We start from the raw sequence: 18,529 nt of genomic DNA, 5'->3' as shown, positions 1-18,529 counted from the left end.
CAAAGATCAACATTATAAAGGAATCTGGAATATAAGATTTATAAATAAAGATAAGCTGGACATGGTCAAACAGGAGATAGAAATATTAAACATCAACACTTTGGGTCAGTGAACTTAAGTGGAAGGGAATGTGTGAATTTAATCTGGGTTATTTCATGTATTTATTACCATGGGCAAGAATCCCTTACAAGAAACGAAGTAGTCCTCATAGTCAAAGAATGAGAAATGTAATACTGGGGTATAATCTTGAAAATGACCACCTGATATCTATTCAAATCCATGGCAAACTATACAACATCACAGTATGCTCTAATCACTGATGCCAAAGAGGCTAAAGTTGATCAGTTCTATGAAAAGCTACAATATCTTCTAGATATAACACTAAAATAAAATATATATTTTTTAAAGTATCACATTCATTTTAGGGGATTGTAATACTAAAGTAGGAAAGCAAAAGTTAATTGTGAATAATGGACATTTGGCCTTTGACACAAAATTGAGCTAAATTAGAGACTTAATAGAGTTTTGTCAAGATAACTAATTAGTCATAGTAAACACTGTCAAAAATCCAAAAGGCAATTCTACACATGGACATCATGAGATGGTCAATATGGCAATCAGATTGATTATGTATTTTGCAGCAAAGGAGGAGAAACTATATATTCAATTAAAAGAAAAACTCTAGCTGACTAGGGAATCAAAGAATGAGCTTCTTATCACAATTCAGACCATTTGACTTCTCTATTTAATTAACTACTGCTTTTCCATTGCCATTAGAATCAACTATGAATTCTTCTCTTTAAGACAAATCCTATCTCTCAAGCCTCCTTATACATCCCTCCACTTTTTACATTTTCTATGCAGGAGTCCATCTCCCACTTAAATGTCTTTGTGTTGACAATACCAGGTCTGAAATGAATTCTCTCCACTTGCCTGCCTCAATGTCTCTCTTTTTCTTTTATGATGTATTCCAAATACCATCTTCTGGATAAAGCTTTTCCTATTCCCAACTGCCATCTTACTAACACTATGTTGCATTTAACTCCTTTATATATATTTGTATTTATTCACTTTATATTTATGCTGCTAAAATGTATATGTGTATTTTTCTTCTACATTTAAATGTTTGTGGGGATTGTTTCATTCTTTGCATTGTATCACATAGCATGCTGGTGCATACTAGGGGCTTAATAATGCTTGTTGAACAAAAATTGTTTGCAAAAATAATAGAGAATCCTCTTTATTAAATAAACTAACAAAATAAACAATAGCAAAAACTAATGGGAAACATTTAACTATTTAAAAACCAAGAAAAGTTGACTTGACTAGGACAGGGCTCACCTTTTCACCAGAAATGTAAGCAAAAGAGAAAGAGAGAATAAGGGTTGATTTTGAGGAGATGAATAAGGAAGAATACAAAATTCATCCTATATAACCTCTATTTTCTTAGTAAATTAGGAAGAGGCTAACTAAAGAAGATGGAGAACAAGGCAGGGAGTGGTAAAGGAATCTTGGAAAAGATTGCAATGATTGCTGTGAAGAGTATGATAAAGTCAATCAAAATGAATTAAGTATTGTCATCTAGTAGTGAAGGCCTATTTATGATTAGGCAATATACATTTATACATGTGACTTTTTTAGTTAGTAAAAATATAGCTTATAATACTGATTCAGGGTTGGTATTTGGCAAGGTGATAGAAAAATGGCAAAGGATTCAAATATAAAGGAACTAATATTCAAAATTATTAGCAGAAGTCAACAATATTGCTTATAATTCATTAAGTGGCATTTCCGCTTCTTGAATACTCACTATAAACAATATCCTCAAATATAATGCTTTATTGAATGTTGTATCAAAGGCTTTGCATTATATTTATTTGTCAAGAAGTTGAAGCTATCGGACTCATTTTTCCCATATTTCATTTTAATGGTCATTGCAAATTTGTTGTTATATAATTTTATTCAATACCAAACAGCATATTTTCTTGTGAATTTCATAAATATACACCACACATTTATCATTTTGTATATTATGCCACTTTGAGTTCCATAGTATTAATTACTCATTATAAATATGATAATGGAAATGTTAGAGGTGTGAAAATTTAAATCTTGTAGGAAAAAATTGTATTGAATGTATAAATTCATTTTTTTCCTTTTATTATTAATCATAGGGAAATGGATTATGATGACAAATGTGCATATACAGAAAGTCAATGATTCCATTAAATTCACAATAATTTAAACAAAAAAATAAACTGTATTTAGATTCAGATATCTAAGGTTGAATCACTTCTTTATATAAACTTATTAAAGAAGTTTCATAATTTAATAGATGATATTAGAATATCTATCAGAAATTGCTATGAAAAATTCTGAATACAATACACAAGGGATTACACTATAGTAACTCTTCTGTATAGTAATATTGAATGTGTATTTTGAGGAGTAGTATTTCTAATGGCTACCTGCAAAAGTAGAAGTTTATCCATTTAAAGCCATTTGTTGTTCAATTCTGCCTGATTCTTTATGATACCACACCTTCCATGGGTTTTCTTGACAAAGAAAGTTATAAGACAAACAGAAGTTAAATGACTTGCCTAGAGTCACACTGCTAATAAGTGTTCAAGTTCATCTTTGAACTCAGATTTCCTCAGGATACAAGCTAAGCACTCTATCCACTGAGCTCTGAAGCTATAGTAAATAGCTATTAAAAATATTTAGTTTGTAACAAATGTATTAACAACTGTCATAATGGTAGATATGATCATAAGTATGATTAGTGAGGAGAGTCAAGGTCAGGTTAATAACATTTTTATCAAATATATGTTGATTTGTTCCAGGTTCTGTGCTAAGCAATGACAATACAAAGAAAGGGAAAACCTTCTGTTTAAAGGAGCTCCCCTTTTAGGAGATATAGCATGAAATCAGCTACATAAAATTAAGATATATATTAAGATATATTAAGATTTTATATATATATATATATATATACATACATATATATGTATGTATATATATATATATATATATATATATACATATATATATATAAAGTTATATCCAGGATAAAATCTTAGGTTGAAAGCAGCAGTTTAGGGAGGATCTGGAAAGCCTTCTTGTAAATGATGTGATTTCAGTTGGAACTTGAAGGAAGCTGGAAAAGTTGGAAAAACCAGGGATGGATATTAGGAGGCAGGAATGTTTGGCAGGTAACACAGTTGATGAAAAAGTGAGGCATTTTCTCATGGGAGGAGAAACAAGGAGGCCATCATCAATGAATTGTAGATTCAAAATTTAGATTATAAAGGAGAGAAAGATATAAGACTGAAGAGATCGATTGAGAAAAATGTCAAGCCGCTAGCCCTATGCCTGGCAAATAGTAAGTCCTATATCAATTCTTATTCCCTATCTTTTTCTAAGTTCAAAACAGAATTAATTTAGACTATGAAGATACAGATATTTACAAATGTAAGATTGGGTGCCATACTCATGGTTGTTATTTTGTTCATGTCTGACTCTTTGTGACCCTATTTTGGGGTTTTCTTAACAAAGATACTAGAGTGGTTTGCCATTTCCTTCTATAGCTTTTTCAGATGAGGAATTGAGACAAACAGGAGGAAGGGACAGAGTCACAGAGTTATTAAATGTCTGAGGCCACATTTTAACTCAGGAAGATGAGTCTTCCTGATTCCAAGTTCATTGCTCTGTCCACTGGACCATCTACCTATCATAATACTCATCATTAAAAGAGTCGATTTGAGTTGTAGCATGGTTTCAGATATGATCTAAAGGAGTTTTACCCAGAGAGCAAATATTAAAATAAGTTATTGAGAAATCCTGTAATTTTTTTTCATATTCTATATAAATGGTATTAAGGTTTATTTTCTTTAGATATTTTAGAAGTTGTCTTCCCTGATGGGGATAGAGAAAATAAACAAAAACTGGTAGGTAGCTGATGATGTAATAGATCAAGCTCTAGATCTGGAGTCAGAAAGTCCTGAGTTCAAATCAAACCACAGCTACTTAACTAGTTCTGTTACTCTGGGTAAACCACTTTGTCTCTTATCTACTTCAGTTTCCTCATCTATAAAAGCAGAATAATAATAGTACCCTTCTCCCAAGGCTATTGTTTGTATCAAATAATATAATATTCCTACAGTACTTAGTACAGTGCCAGGAATAGAGCAGGTGCTATAAAAAGTTAGCAATTATTAGTAATACTAATATAAAGAGCACTGATTCTGGAATCAGAGGTACTGTATTCAAATTCCTACTTGGTTTCTTATGATCTGTGGGACACTGAGCAATTTACTTAAGCTCTCTGGGCTCATTTCTTCATCTATAAAGAAAGGAACTTGGATTCAGTGACCATCAAGATCCTTTTTGACTCAAAAATCTATGAGTCCATCCAAAGTATTTCTTTCATGAGGTTTATGGCAATATATCTATATCTGTATCTATATAATCTATCTATTTGTCAGTTTAAGGTTTTCCTGATTACTAATGCTCATACATGAGAACTTAATGTAATTATATTGTATGAAAGAAAATCAAGAAAAATCAAATTTTAATGGTTTGTATAGTATATGTCTACAATATACATAATTTTATATAAAATAGCTATGATGCTATTTCATTTTTGGATAAATGTCTAAAATTGTTAGTGTTTATTATAGCTATGACAGTGTTAAATGCTGAAGGTGTCCTAATATTGAAGATAAGAAGACATTTAGCATTTTCAAATCAGAAAAAAACAAATGACTTTTTAAAAAATTGATTAAAAATATTTCATTATCCTCCATATCACACCTTCCTTTTAGATGATACTAATTCCCTCTGTGATGTTATAGGGAAAAAAATTAATTTTAGTTCTTGGGAACAAACATAGTATAGAGTTTGAATTTTTATGAATACTAGATATATGGGACAAAGAATGTTGGTTGAATGCATAATGATCTTGTGAAATGTTTTGTATATCAGTTCAGTTCCTAGCAGTTAGCTGTTTATGGTGTTGCAATATAATACCACACAATACTGATGAATATTTATTAGAATTATCATGCAACACACAAAATTCTTTTTTGCCTTCTAAAATATCATGTACATTAAAGTAAAAAAAAAATGTGGGTATATCCATTGAAATAGGAACTCCATATGCTAGGGATTCTTAGTGAACATATTTTTGGTAGGCTGATATATTTTTTTCCTTTTTAAATAATTTCCTATCTTTGATATCATTCTTTCCAAAATTTATTTTTCATGATCTATGAAGGAATCTGATTTACATACTTTCCAATATTTAGTCAAGAATCCCAACAGGCGTATATCATGCCCCAGTGTGAATCTCTATTCTCTTCATTGAACTAATCTGATACTTAATGGATTTGTTTCATTTTCACAAAACACAATTCCCAACAACATTATTCAATGTGCTCTTTTCTGCTTTTCTTTCTGTAAGCTCTCTACAAATAGTTTTTATATACTTTTTTGAGATCTTGAAAAAACTCCCTAAGTTTTATTCCCTTTTAAATTGGATCAGTAATTTTAAATTTAAAATATTTAAAATTTAATTTAAATATTTTTATTTAAAATTATTTTTATCCTATCAAATTTTTTTTCTTTTGTTCATCTCATCCATATCTTCTTTTTTTTTCCTCATAGAAAAGCAAATAAACAAACAAAAAACACTAAGACCCTGCACATATATTCTTTCAATATTGGTCTTTTAATGATGAAATATTTAAGTGCTTCATTCCCTTTATGGGGAATCTCAAAATATCTCAATAGATCCTAAGGTAATACTGGCATGGGTATTTTTAAAAATCATTTTCATTTTATTTTTATTGTGGATCATGTATACTTCCCAGAAAGAAGTATGATATGAAACTATTACATTTGGAAATGACAGGACAACTTTAAAAAATGATAGTGATGGTATAGATGATAAAAGTATCAGATAGGGAGTCTGACTTTCAATATTCATTTCAATAATTTCAATTAATAGGATAGAGGCAATTCCATGAGAGTGAAATCAAGCTTCAATTACTGAATCTAGTCTTAGTAACAGTCCATGTTAATTTATTTTCTTCTAATTTCTGTATTGCTATATACAAGTATCTTCTTAACTTTAATATTCCCAGATTACTATAGTTTTATAGGTCAAGGCAAAGGACAAAATTAAGGTGATTTCAATAATAAACCTTGAGGAAACAACACGTATTGGTGCCTTTTCCACTTTGAGAAAGTACCCATGTCTTTCTGCTTATGCTCTTTAGGTGACTTGGATTATTACTGGCTGGATCCTACCACGTGGCCCAGTAGGGAAACATCTCCTATAAGTTCGGTAAGCAATAGAGTGAAATAGACCTTTCAGACATCAATTAACTTCTGGCTGATCATTAACTTTGGTCTTGTTAATATAGATATTGTTATTATTTTGCCTCATTGTAAAATTTTTAGTATGTTAGGAAATTTTATATTGTTTTAATAAAGAGATCTCAGTATGTGGCTTTGAACAACTCCATTATTACCAAACTCTGGATTTCAAAATTTTAAAGTAAAAGAAGGTCCTTAAATAGTTAGCTCCAGTTATTTAATCCATTAGTTGCATGAACTCTATATAACAAAATACTGTAAAAAAAATCAATGTATTTCTTGGAAAAGAAGATAGGTTTTAAACATTTAGAGTAATTTCATTTCAAATGTGTCATTCTGTTAATGAGGTCATTAATTAAATTGAGTTTGATAAATGTCTAGTGCAAACAATATGTAATCAAATTTTAATAAACCTAGAAACAAGTTCTACTTATACAAAAAATTAGCTGAAGTAATCACAATTATACTGTGCTATGTATCATATTAATTTTCTCCATGTGTGAAAAATCCATCAATATATCCATTTTTTCTTTTATTCCCACTTTTAATAGCATCCTGTAACGTGGCAACCATCTAAAGAGGGTGACCGACTAATTGGACGTGTTATTCTTAACAAGAGAACAACCATGCCCAAAGAATCGGGTGCACTACTAGGATTAAAAGTAAGTATCTTATAAATACATTTTATAAGCAACTTCTGAGATATATTATAAATTAGGTTACCCAATATTTCTGGCAAAAAAATTTTTTTAAGTTCCTTAATTTTGCTTTCTATCAAAATGTCCAGGAAGTTTAAAATTTATTTCATTTTAGTACATGAATGCATTAAAATACAATAAAAAGAAGGAATTAAAGAATGTTTTAAAGCAAACATATCTTGGCAGGAAAAAGTTAATAATATAATGTTAGATAAAGAGAATATTGTCCAACTTCCAGTTTTATTAAATTTTTCCAGGTAACATGAAAACATTAATTAGTCACTTACTGTTTACTTTTCAACTAGTAGCAATTCTATCATAGTTGGGAAGAAAGCATAATGTTATACTAGTTGAGGAAGGTGGTATGAAGAATAATTTTCAATAATTTCATTTTTAGGATGGCTCAGATTATGGTAGTAGGAAATGATCAGTATCTTTAGAGTAAACTATATATGTATAGCTCATCAAATGCAATTGTAAAAACTTATATTCATAAGATAATCATTGAGTTGTCTTACAAGTCAATATTCTTGAAGTTATGTGTTTTGTCATTCATCACACATGAATACCAATAAATTGTGATATTATACTGACCACTAGCCAATATAATAATAATAACTGGGAGGATTACATAGTTAGCACTTCCTGAAAAATTGGGATTTCAGTGGGTCACTTTCCTGGAAAATTGATTTTCTGTGTGAATCTTGGAGATTTCCTTTTTTGTTCTCAAAATTGGAACATTAAATTCCCATATTTGAGGAAAAATATGAAATTTAAAGAAGTGTGTTGCTATGTGATAGTACAATGTTTAAAGGAAGATATCAAGAACTTGGTTGTATTATAGAGAAACATTAACAAGTTAGAGTGAGGTATTTAATGATCAGACTTGAACTAGCCATTCTTATTTTAGGATTAGAGAGAAAGGAAGAGAAGGTGTGGATAAAGACCTAGAGAGAAAGAGACTTCTACTAGGCTCAAAGCTCCATGATAGTAGAAGGGGAGATTATGGGGAAAAAATGATGCTGAAAATTGTATAAGAAAGAATCAACTAGAAATTCCACCTGGACTTTGCCTTCAGGGTATCTGGGCACATTGAGTTCAGTATTCTTCCCTTGATTGTGGTCAGACAAGAAGTGAGGTCTGTCATATCCTTTAAGAGAAAAGAGAGGGGTTGGTTGAGGTCCAGTCTCCAGATAACCTAAATAACCACAATTTCCTTGTTGGGTATTGATGAGTATGCATTTAGGAAATAGAGAGAGGGAGAGAAACAGAGACAGACAGGAGTTGATTCCAAGAAAGGGGAGAAAAGTATCTGGAAGTCCTGAGGAGCTGAAGGGTTGTGAAATAAGGTTAAGGGGAGTACAATTATAACTATAAAGCAAGACTTACTTTTAGTTAATGATTCAGGGAATTATAAGAATTATTAGCAGGTTTAGTGGATAGAAAACATCCATAGAATATTGAATATGTGATTTTGAATTCTGTTTCTAACACATATTATTTGTATGATGATAAGAAAGACACATTTATAGTTTTAAAGTGTTGTCCACGGAATTGAGAGGTTAAATGCCTTGCCTGTAGTCACATATACAGCTAGTGTGTATCAGAACAAACTGGACCTCAGACTCCAATCCAATATCCAATCAAACCCTTTACTATCTTAGGTAGTTTTCAACAAATGTTTCAGTTCAATTTACTAAGCATCTATACTGAAGTAATGCATAGAGGCAAATGGAAGACAAGCCTTCTGATACCCATCGGCTGAGTGACCTAGGGAAGACATATTTAATCTCTCAGTGCACACCTCCCAACCCAGACAAATCTCTAAAATCATGCATTGTATGAGAATTGTTAATCTGAATTTGTACAGGGACTTTCTTCATTATAAGTTCTCCAGACTTCAGAATCAAAAAGTCTGGATCAAAAAGAAAAGAAACAAAAACCAATTAGTATCCAATTAGTAATTGATACTCTAATGATGGATTGAAAAGAAATTAACTAGCCCCTGAAATAAGTAAATTAGACAATTACTATTTGACCAACTTAAAAGATCTGAGTTGATGTTTTTTTTCATTGTATGGATTACTTGCTTTGCTTAGAGACTTATAGAAAGCAAATTAAAAGAGCTATCATTTATTATAAGGTGATTTTTCATTTGGGAAAACAAAATGCTAAATTCTTGTTATTTTGTTGTTTTTAACCTAAGAAATTGTTTTGATTTTTCTAAGAATTTGATAAAAATCAAATAACATAACAGAATTTTATTTCATATCATGAAGCATCTAAATAATAAAAAATTATTTCCTATGAGTTATAAATTAATATAGAATGTAGTAGTTTAACTGATAAACCTCTGTTTCTGCATTATTAGAATTGGAACCTTACAAATTTGTAATTATCTAGGTTGTTGGAGGAAAAATGACTGATTTAGGACGTCTTGGTGCCTTCATCACCAAAGTAAAGAAGGGTAGCCTAGCAGATGTAGTAGGACATCTAAGAGCAGGTAAAGAGATACTTTTTAAATGTATATATTTAAAATATATATCTAATATAACATTTTACTTTTGTTACTTCATTAGTAATTGTTAATGCTTTGAATGCTGAACAAATCATGTAGAAGAAAAATTAAGTATAAATATTTTTCAGTGAGCATTTTTCCAGGGGACAATCTATGAATGACAGCACTTGCCAGTGGCAATGATATAGAAATAAACTCCAGTATATGCAAGTCTCATTCTTATGGACCAATGGCAATCTTCTAGAAAAGAGTAATTTTCCCTTTAAGGAGAGTCATTGATATGAAAGGAATGAATCGTCTTGATAACTTCATAACATTAGTGCATGAATCAATTAAGATTTAAATTTATGTGAAAATGTGCTCAATTTTTAATCATTTCCCTCAGTGGCCTCCTATTCTTCTACTTCAAAGAGTTGTTTATGTTATGAAACAATAATTGTACATGTAACAATAATACACCACTGAATTTGCTAGTAAATATACCTTCTAAAGAACACTTGATATAACTTTTCTGGGGTTTCCCACTTTATATCCTTTGTATTTTTGTCACATTCACAATAGAACATGGAAATTTTAATCAATTTGATGGTTATGTAGCTTCAGTAAATTTACATGTCTAGAATTTATGGCTGTGGTTAATGTTGCTTCCATTGATTTTACATATGATAGAGTAAAATGAGCTAGGAAATCCAAACACAATTTATGTTGACTGAAATCTAAAGATATTTATTTCTCTACTTTTGACATACTGTTATTTTCCATTCCTTTTCTTCTTCTTTTTTTTTTTTTGTTAGGTGATACAAGAAAAATATAATTGTTGACTACTTTGTATTTTTCTTCTTATTCTCTTACATTAAAAATTTTGAGGAGTTTTTGGTGTGGGAGAAAAGTAAGGAGACAATGAAGAATAAAGAGACAGTAGTCACCTCATGAAAAAAAAGAGCATTGATTTGTTCTAAATTCACAATTGAGTTCTCTTAGAAAATATTTTGGAATGCAGTCTTTAAAAGTTATTCTAATATGATTTGCTAACATAACCAAAGATTAAATCACTTAACTTCCCTGTACCTCAGTTTTCCCATTTGTAAATGAGGAGAATTAGCTAGATGGCTCTGAGATTCCTTCCAGCTCCATATCTATGATCCTAAACTTTTTTGTGGGATAAATGTTGCACAGTAATTACAAAGAAAGAAGCTGAGAATCAGAGATTTTGCTCCATCTGCTGTTTAGTTTGTGAAGAAGTGCTGGGACTCCATGCCAACTCTTTTCAGAGACCAATTATGATGCAACATGCAACATAAGGAAGATAATCAATTTTTGAATACCCATATGTGGGCCACAAGCTGAGCGTGTGCTAGTTTAGTGAATGGAATACCAGCCTCAAAATGGGTAAAGCCTGACATACAGCTGTGCCCTGTCTAAGAAAACCCAATGGTAAAAATTTTAATTTTCAGAAGAGATCAACCAAGCAGCAATTTCCATTCAGCACTGAAAAAGGATCCTTCCCTTTTGGGGAGGAATCTTGAAGGTTTCCTTGAAATATCAGTTCCCCAATGTTTTTGTTTTTGATAGCAATTTGTCAGAAAAAAAAAGCACATCAAAAATGAGAAAACCTACTACTAATATGCATAAACAATTTAACCATAGTCCTCTTTTTATAACAAAGGTATGTGATAGGAGGGAGGATAGGGAATTTACTTGCAATTTTATTGTTAGACAGAACTCCCAAAGGAAAACATTCCTTCTACAATGCAGTTTTGCAAGTTTTCTACAATTTATAGTCTAAAAGATATGCCTAAGTGGGAAGTTTCAGGACTTATCCAAAGTCAAACACTTAGTAAGTAGGTGTTTGAAAGATAGAATTTCTCCCAGGTCTCCTTGGCTGTGGGGTCAGTCTGATAACCAATCTGTCATAGTTTCCACTGTGGTAGTAAAATGCACATAAATGCAATACTTTAAAAAATGAATTATGCTTTCCATTTCACAATTTCAATGGTGTTTTATCTAAGTAGTGTTTTACCTTATCTATTTTATTCACAGTAATCTATGATCATTAATTGTTTTTACTTTTACATTTACTGTTTTAAATTTCCCAATTAAAAGGTTAATGCAAATGAACAATGAAATTTAGTAAGGGACATTTCGTTTAAAGGTAATTTTCAAAGAGCCTTTTGTAAAGGGAAGGATTAAGTTTGTTATATTATTAATCAATCCCTAATATACTTTTCCATATCAGCTTCTCTAAAACAAAGGGCACACATAAGGTCCTTTTAAAATAATTATCATAATTGTTTTTTGTTTGTTTTTGAATGTAACTGGGGGAAATATTAAATAAAGTAGATAAAATTTTAAAAAGAATTGTCATATGGAGTTATTCAGTTGCTACCATTTCTTCATTAACACAAGATAAAAAGAAATGGTTTCAATAAACAGAAATAGCATAATGCTTTTCAAATTTGAATTAGAGTTTCACAGTTTATAAGAAGTTTTTTTTGAAGTTAAATAACTTCTGATTTCTTTTAGGCTTAAAAGATTATAATGCATTAGTGAACCCAATTTGCCATCAATTATAGAAAAATCAGTTTTGTCCACATCACTATTGGGGAAGAGCTCATTTAAATCTGAAAAAAAAAATTCAAATGTATATTTATCCAGATTTTTCAAATGAAAGATTGTTTTGACTGTTAGAAATGTACTTTTAAGTGCCTCCTGATTATTTATACTTTTCATTTGGGAGAAAAATTCATTAGCTCTCAAGAGTATATTAAATAAAAATGTTTAAATTGTATTCTAATATTGAGAACTCCTTAATTTATTCTTAATAAAAATATTTTCCAATGTTTATGTTGATTTATATTGATTTTACTTCAAAATTCTTTTTATGAAACATTTTTTTGTAACTTAATTATAGCAAAATTATATCATATATAGAATTATGTATTTTTAACATCTGGAAATGGGTTAGCCCTCATGCAACAGTTTTACATCCGCTTGCTTCGTTATCTTGCCATAGCTACCTAGGTTAAACTGTTTGTGGCCTTAAAATCTTTTCACTCATCTTTATTCTTTTGTGCATCTGGCGAAGATTATATAGCATTTTAGGACCAGAAATTTTGCACTCATTAATATTACGTGCTGTTGAAAAAAACAAAAACAATACAAAAAAAAAAAAGAAAAAAGAAAAAAAGAAACCTAGAATACTAGGATTTGTGTGTAAAAGTCTAGTTGTAATTGTACCCTCACCCAGAGATTGTGATGTTTGCTGCCTAATAGATCCCTTCAAGCTGGAATGCGCTAATTCCATCCTTAGGACAAGGCAGTTGTTTTGATTATTGCTGATTCATCTAAAATATATCAAGAACATCATGTATCATATTGCTTGCAGGAGACTGCAAAATAAATTAGTAAATAAATAAATAAAGTTTTTAGAGGCTTGGAAATTCAGTTTAACAAGTTTCCATGGTGTGAGACTTTGTTTTTTATTAGTGGAGCTTAGATATCTAAAATATATTTGTATATGTTTTGCATTCTTTGTTTAAAAAATTTTAAAAGATAGAAAAGAAAAAATAAAAGAAAAATCATAAGGTAAAAAAATACCCTTTTTTTTAAATTCAAGGGGATGAAGTTCTAGAATGGAATGGTAAACCCCTGCCTGGAGCTACAAATGAAGAAGTTTACAACATTATTTTAGAATCAAAATCAGAACCTCAAGTTGAAATTATTGTTTCAAGGCCTATTGGGTAAGGCTAAAAAAAAACTTGCTTCTTAAGTTTAGTAAATTACATGTATTAACAGGGTTTTAAAAAGAAGTTTATACATTCATATAATACCTGTTATGTGGATGATATTTTCTTCAAATATGGGCACATATACTGGATTAAAAAAAAAAAAACTCTTTAGAGCTATATAGTGATTTTTTTTTTTACTACATTTTAGAGGATTTAAGTTCTGGTAAGGCTAAATGTCACAGAATGATGAGCTTATTTTTATGAAATAAGAATGAAATCCATTTCCAAATGAAGACACACTATTGACTTCTAGTAATACAAATTTTGTCATTTGTGTTACTAGAGAAAGGGGGCATCCATTAATTCTACTACAATGCACATTGAAATTTAACAATTTTAGCCTAATACCACAACAAACCTTTTAATGTAATAGCTTCTACCTCTTTAATTTATAGACTATAATAAAAGAGTGCTTTATTCTATATCTTTATATATGGATTAAGTATAATTTCTTTTAAAGGTAGATGATTTTGTAAAAGATAAAAAAACTTGTTTTTCAATTTCAATATTTTAAATGTTAATTCTATAAAAATAAATAATATAATTCAAGTAAATTCAATAATTTAACAAGCATTTTAAGTGCCTACTGTATGCCAGGCACTGAACTAGATGCTGAGGATGCAAGACAAAAATAAACACTGTTCATGCCCTCAAGGAGCTTACAATCTACTCAAGAAAAATGAAATAATTTAATTTTGAGAATCAAATTTTAACCTGCATAGGCTTGTTCTGAATTATAGCATTTTTGTATTCTCTATGAATAAGAGATATGTCCCCAAAGAGGTGCATAAATGCCATACTGGTCCAACTTTTATCTTTTTGTTTTAATTAAGTATGACTGCAATGTTTAGAGTGATTATTCTTTTTTATCATCTACAATTTGAAATGACATTTTGGAGTTGTTGATCACAACTCATTTAATATTTGAGCACATTGATGTTGAAAAATATTTCTTTACATTTTCTACTTTGTATATTGTTGGGCTACAGCTCAAAATTTTGCTGAAAAGGTACCTATGTAGGTTAAATTGTTATTCTTTTCATGGATATTTGCACTATAAAACACACATGTAAAAACACATTATTATTCCAAATTGTTAAATAATTGAACTATATCATCTATGATCAAATATATTGATAGTACACTTCTAGTTTTCTTTAAGTAAAAATGAAAATTAAAAAAAAATAAAGTGAAGGCCTTGTTAGAAACCAAAATTTAAATGATGACTATATAGATTACAACAATAAGGAATTTTGCAATAGTATTATGCTTTCTCTCTATCCAGATTTCTAGCATATTATTAATATATAATTTATATTAGTTTTATATTACATGTGTTCTTGAGCTGAGGCAAATATGGGGCTGGGAAAGAGGTAAGTAATTTTGGAAGAGGGACTGTAAATATAGAAATAAAGATAAAGGAGTTATATGGCAAAGATATTGCCAAAATGCATTCAGGTGGTCAGGGCTACTGAAAGAATATATCTAAAGTATTATTGATTCTTGGCTATTTACAATCATAAAGGACAACTAAATCATATTGTAATAATGTAAAACTGGTATAACCAAAAAATTAAAAAGAAACTATTGACACACCAAAAATCAGCCCAGTTAAAAATGTAAAATTAAAAGAGTATATGGATATAGACATCTTTGTAAAGGTATCTTCATTTTCTATCCAAAGAAGAAATTACAGAAGTAGTAGAAGAATGCATTTATTATAATTTAATTGTAGTTTAATTTAAAACTATTAATGACTTTATAAAAGGAGATAAATATTTCTTCAGAGACTTTTATCAGATCCTGATTAAAGAATAACTCTGAGAATAAGTCCAAGTATATCTTTTGATTAAACTTATAAGAATAGTTTGATAGTGGACAATTTGATATATCAGCAATATCTACCATTTTGTCACATAGATGGATGTTCTGAGGTGCTTGGTTCACCTGCAATTTCATAATAGTTCTCTGATTTTTCCAACATATGTCAGGAAACATATACTAATTAGAAATATTAGCAAAATAACAACCATTAGGTCATTTTTGAAAAAGATTTACATTTAAAGTGAAAATAAAGCATTTTGAAATCCTGCCCCAGTATCTTTAATAAATTACAGGTTCATAATAGTATTCTGTGGTTTAGATTTCATTCTTTAATACTGCCATTCAAATTAAATTTTCCAAAGACTCAACTGACAATTTTATAGAGCACTGATTTTTAAGGTACCTCCCATCTCATTTGAATTAGTAAGAATGCAGTGAATCTTGACCTAGCTGTTAAATGTGGGCCATATGACTGAACTATAATAAGATATAGAGATAAATTCTATGATTCATGAAAGATTTAAAATCTTGACTGAACCACAGAATCATCCTCTAGGCAGTTTTGAAAGCATGTAGGAGAAATAAGATAATTATTTTCATTCCATTAAAGGCAAGATTTAAGGGAAAATAAGTTATTAGAGATGAATCAAAATTTCCACTTTTGCTAAACCACAATGTATTATTGCATCTCATTTAACCTGCTGATCTAATGTCAGAATACGAAAGCCGATCCACTAAATTCCTTACTTGTGAATTCATTGTGCTGATATTGACTTTAGGAAAGTGGTTAGTCTTTTTTTTTTTTTTTAATACTTTTTATTATCTTTTTAAGTCCAAATTCCAATCTATTTCAATTAGCCATATCAATATCAGTCTTCTGTGCTCTCCCTATAGCATTTTTTCCTTTGTTAAGTTGATAGTAATCTTTTTATAAAGCAAAATACAAGTCATAGTTATAGGTAGTGGAGTACCTAGGTCAGGTTTGTCCAGGATTTTTGTAAATTATAATTAAACTACGACTATGACATATCAAATACTAGTTTTTCAAGAATAATATCATATTGAGATTTGTAGAATTTTTCCAATGGATTGAATGCTACTTTCTCATTATGTGGTAAATAGCCATACAATAGTATATTTAGGTATACTTCATATATAGAGTTCTCTCTATATAAGGCATATGTGTAATTTTTAGCTTTTTATGTTGCAAGCTTGATTTTAATTTCCAAAGCACCTCATCATATTCAGGCTTAACTTTGCCCACATCATCCACACTTTCTTTTTTGTTTTAATTTTTAAGACATTTCCCATCAGTTTCATTCAGTAAACTCTTTCAGATGTGTTTGTAAAGCCTACTAGTGAGTCACGTAATTTGTCTCATTCTGATTTATCTTTCTACAGTAAAACATTAGTATTAGCAGTACTTGAACATTTCTTGTTTCCAAAACCTACTGTTTTGGTAGTAAAAATATTGTGACAAGTTTCGTCACAATATTAATGTGATTGTTGTCATTGTAAAAGGAAGTTTTATTATTTTGATCTTTAAGGTCTTCCTTTGGTAAATGCAGTTTTGTGTAGTGTGTAACATTCATGCACATTAGTAGCTGCCTTTGCAGTAACTGTTCCATTGCCACTCCTTTTTAAATCTCAAAAGGATTGTGCTATCACATTGAAACTAAATGTAATTAAGAGACTTTCAGATTTATGGGCTGAATTTGGCTGATTTTAAAAATACATACTGTTTCTTTTTAGTGACATTCCAAGGATTCCCGAGAGTTCTCATCCTCCATTAGAGTCTAGTGAGTATGAAGACTTCTTTTGATTAATTCATTCATCTAAAATGGTTCTTTATACTTTTAGAGTTATATCTTTTGAATTCATTTACTACCCCTCTCTTAATCATTGAGAACAAGAGAATGGATAGTTGCTTCAGGGGATATAGGCAAGTAGAGGCCTATAAACCATGACTAACTATGAAGATAGAATGTATTAGGAATACAGAAAGTCATGGTTGTTTTGGAGACCAATGAATTTCTACTTATTACAATTTATGGTCCCTTTTCTCCCTATTGTATGTAATTATAGGCATATACTTTAATAATGATTTTTTTCCCTAAAAGTATATATATAGCACTGGAGCATTATTTTTCATGCATGACAAGAAACCCTCTCTGTCAATGAATATTACCAAGCAGAGCACTGAAAAATTACATGACTTACAAGTTATTCTTTTATATAATACAGAAAAACATACCGACTCTCCCTTATCCAACTAAATTATTTTAGTGAGAAGGATTTAATTTTAAATTAGGATTTATCTTTTATCCTTCTTTATATCTAATCATGTAAAGTATGTGGAACATGGAAGATGATCAACAAATACTTTTAAAAGGCATGTATGACCAAAAGAAAAAATGAAAACATGAATGAAAGTGTTTCTTATAAAAAAAATTTTATCCATTTGATAGTACTACAGCATAGACCCCAAGGAAAAAATTATAATGAAGACACTATTTGCCAATTATTCTATTTCATGATAATAAGAATAATATTCCATTCAATCCTCCTTCTGGCAATAATAACTCATATATCATAACCTACACTATCATTAAAGATACTTTTAAAGGATTCAAAGTTCATGAAATAAAACAATGTGACATATTTAGTAAGGTTGTGAATACATTTAAATTTGTGAAATATTTATCCTTAGATTTCTAACCTACTCTATCCCATGTACTAAATATCTGTAGGGGTGAGACAGTTTTAATTAGCAACTCTTCTTGTTTTTGAAACATAGTCTATATAATGAAATATGACCAAAGCCCAAATGAAAATTAATTTGAGACTTTAAATAGCATCCAAATACCCTTGGTTGATCATAAAATCCAGGTGTATAACAGAATCCAGAATCTTCCTTCATTTTTCAGAAAATACATTTGTACTCTCTGTGAAGCACTGGAGATACCATCTGACTGTAACCGCAGATTTCAGAGATTTCTTTTGTATCCTCTCTACTAAGAAACTGGATAAAACCAAGAAAAGGATGAATAAAACTATTATAATTTGCTAATTAGGAATTATATTTCCTGTCAAATTTATTACAATTTTACAATGAAGGTAACTCAGATCTAATCATTCTACCAATGTGATTGAATGAACACTTTCATTATCCTTAATTGTATCTACCACCACCCTCACCTTCATATATAATTGCCGTAGGTTCTGTTTAATGCTAATAAACATAAACAATAGTATATGTAGCTAAAGTCTGGCAGTTCAAAGTGAATGTTGAACTTATTTCTTACATTTTAAATATATCTTTT

The 18,529-nt window shown here is 29.9% G+C and overlaps 1 protein-coding gene across 24 annotated transcripts in view; it reads left to right on the top strand.

The window, feature by feature from the left end:
• The window catches only part of RIMS1 (regulating synaptic membrane exocytosis 1), a 695,397-nt gene that overhangs the window by 454,113 nt on the left and 222,755 nt on the right, over window positions 1-18,529 (top strand). For 23 of the 24 annotated variants that reach the window (XM_031964645.1, XM_031964638.1, XM_031964642.1 and 20 more), the window contains 5 exons: window positions 6,279-6,346; window positions 6,930-7,040; window positions 9,480-9,579; window positions 13,211-13,334; window positions 16,959-17,005. In XM_031964645.1, coding sequence (XP_031820505.1) covers window positions 6,279-6,346; window positions 6,930-7,040; window positions 9,480-9,579; window positions 13,211-13,334; window positions 16,959-17,005 — 450 coding nt within the window. Of the gene's footprint in view, window positions 1-6,278; window positions 6,347-6,929; window positions 7,041-9,479; window positions 9,580-13,210; window positions 13,335-16,958; window positions 17,006-18,529 lie in introns of those variants that run through there. The other variant, XM_031964650.1, reaches the window with a different exon arrangement.

This window comes from Sarcophilus harrisii, chromosome 4 (assembly GCF_902635505.1).
Source record: "Sarcophilus harrisii chromosome 4, mSarHar1.11, whole genome shotgun sequence".
Taxonomy (NCBI): Eukaryota; Metazoa; Chordata; class Mammalia; order Dasyuromorphia; family Dasyuridae; genus Sarcophilus; species Sarcophilus harrisii.
The sequence above is the reverse complement of the archived record's forward strand: the minus strand, read 5'-3'. Positions and strand labels throughout refer to the sequence as shown.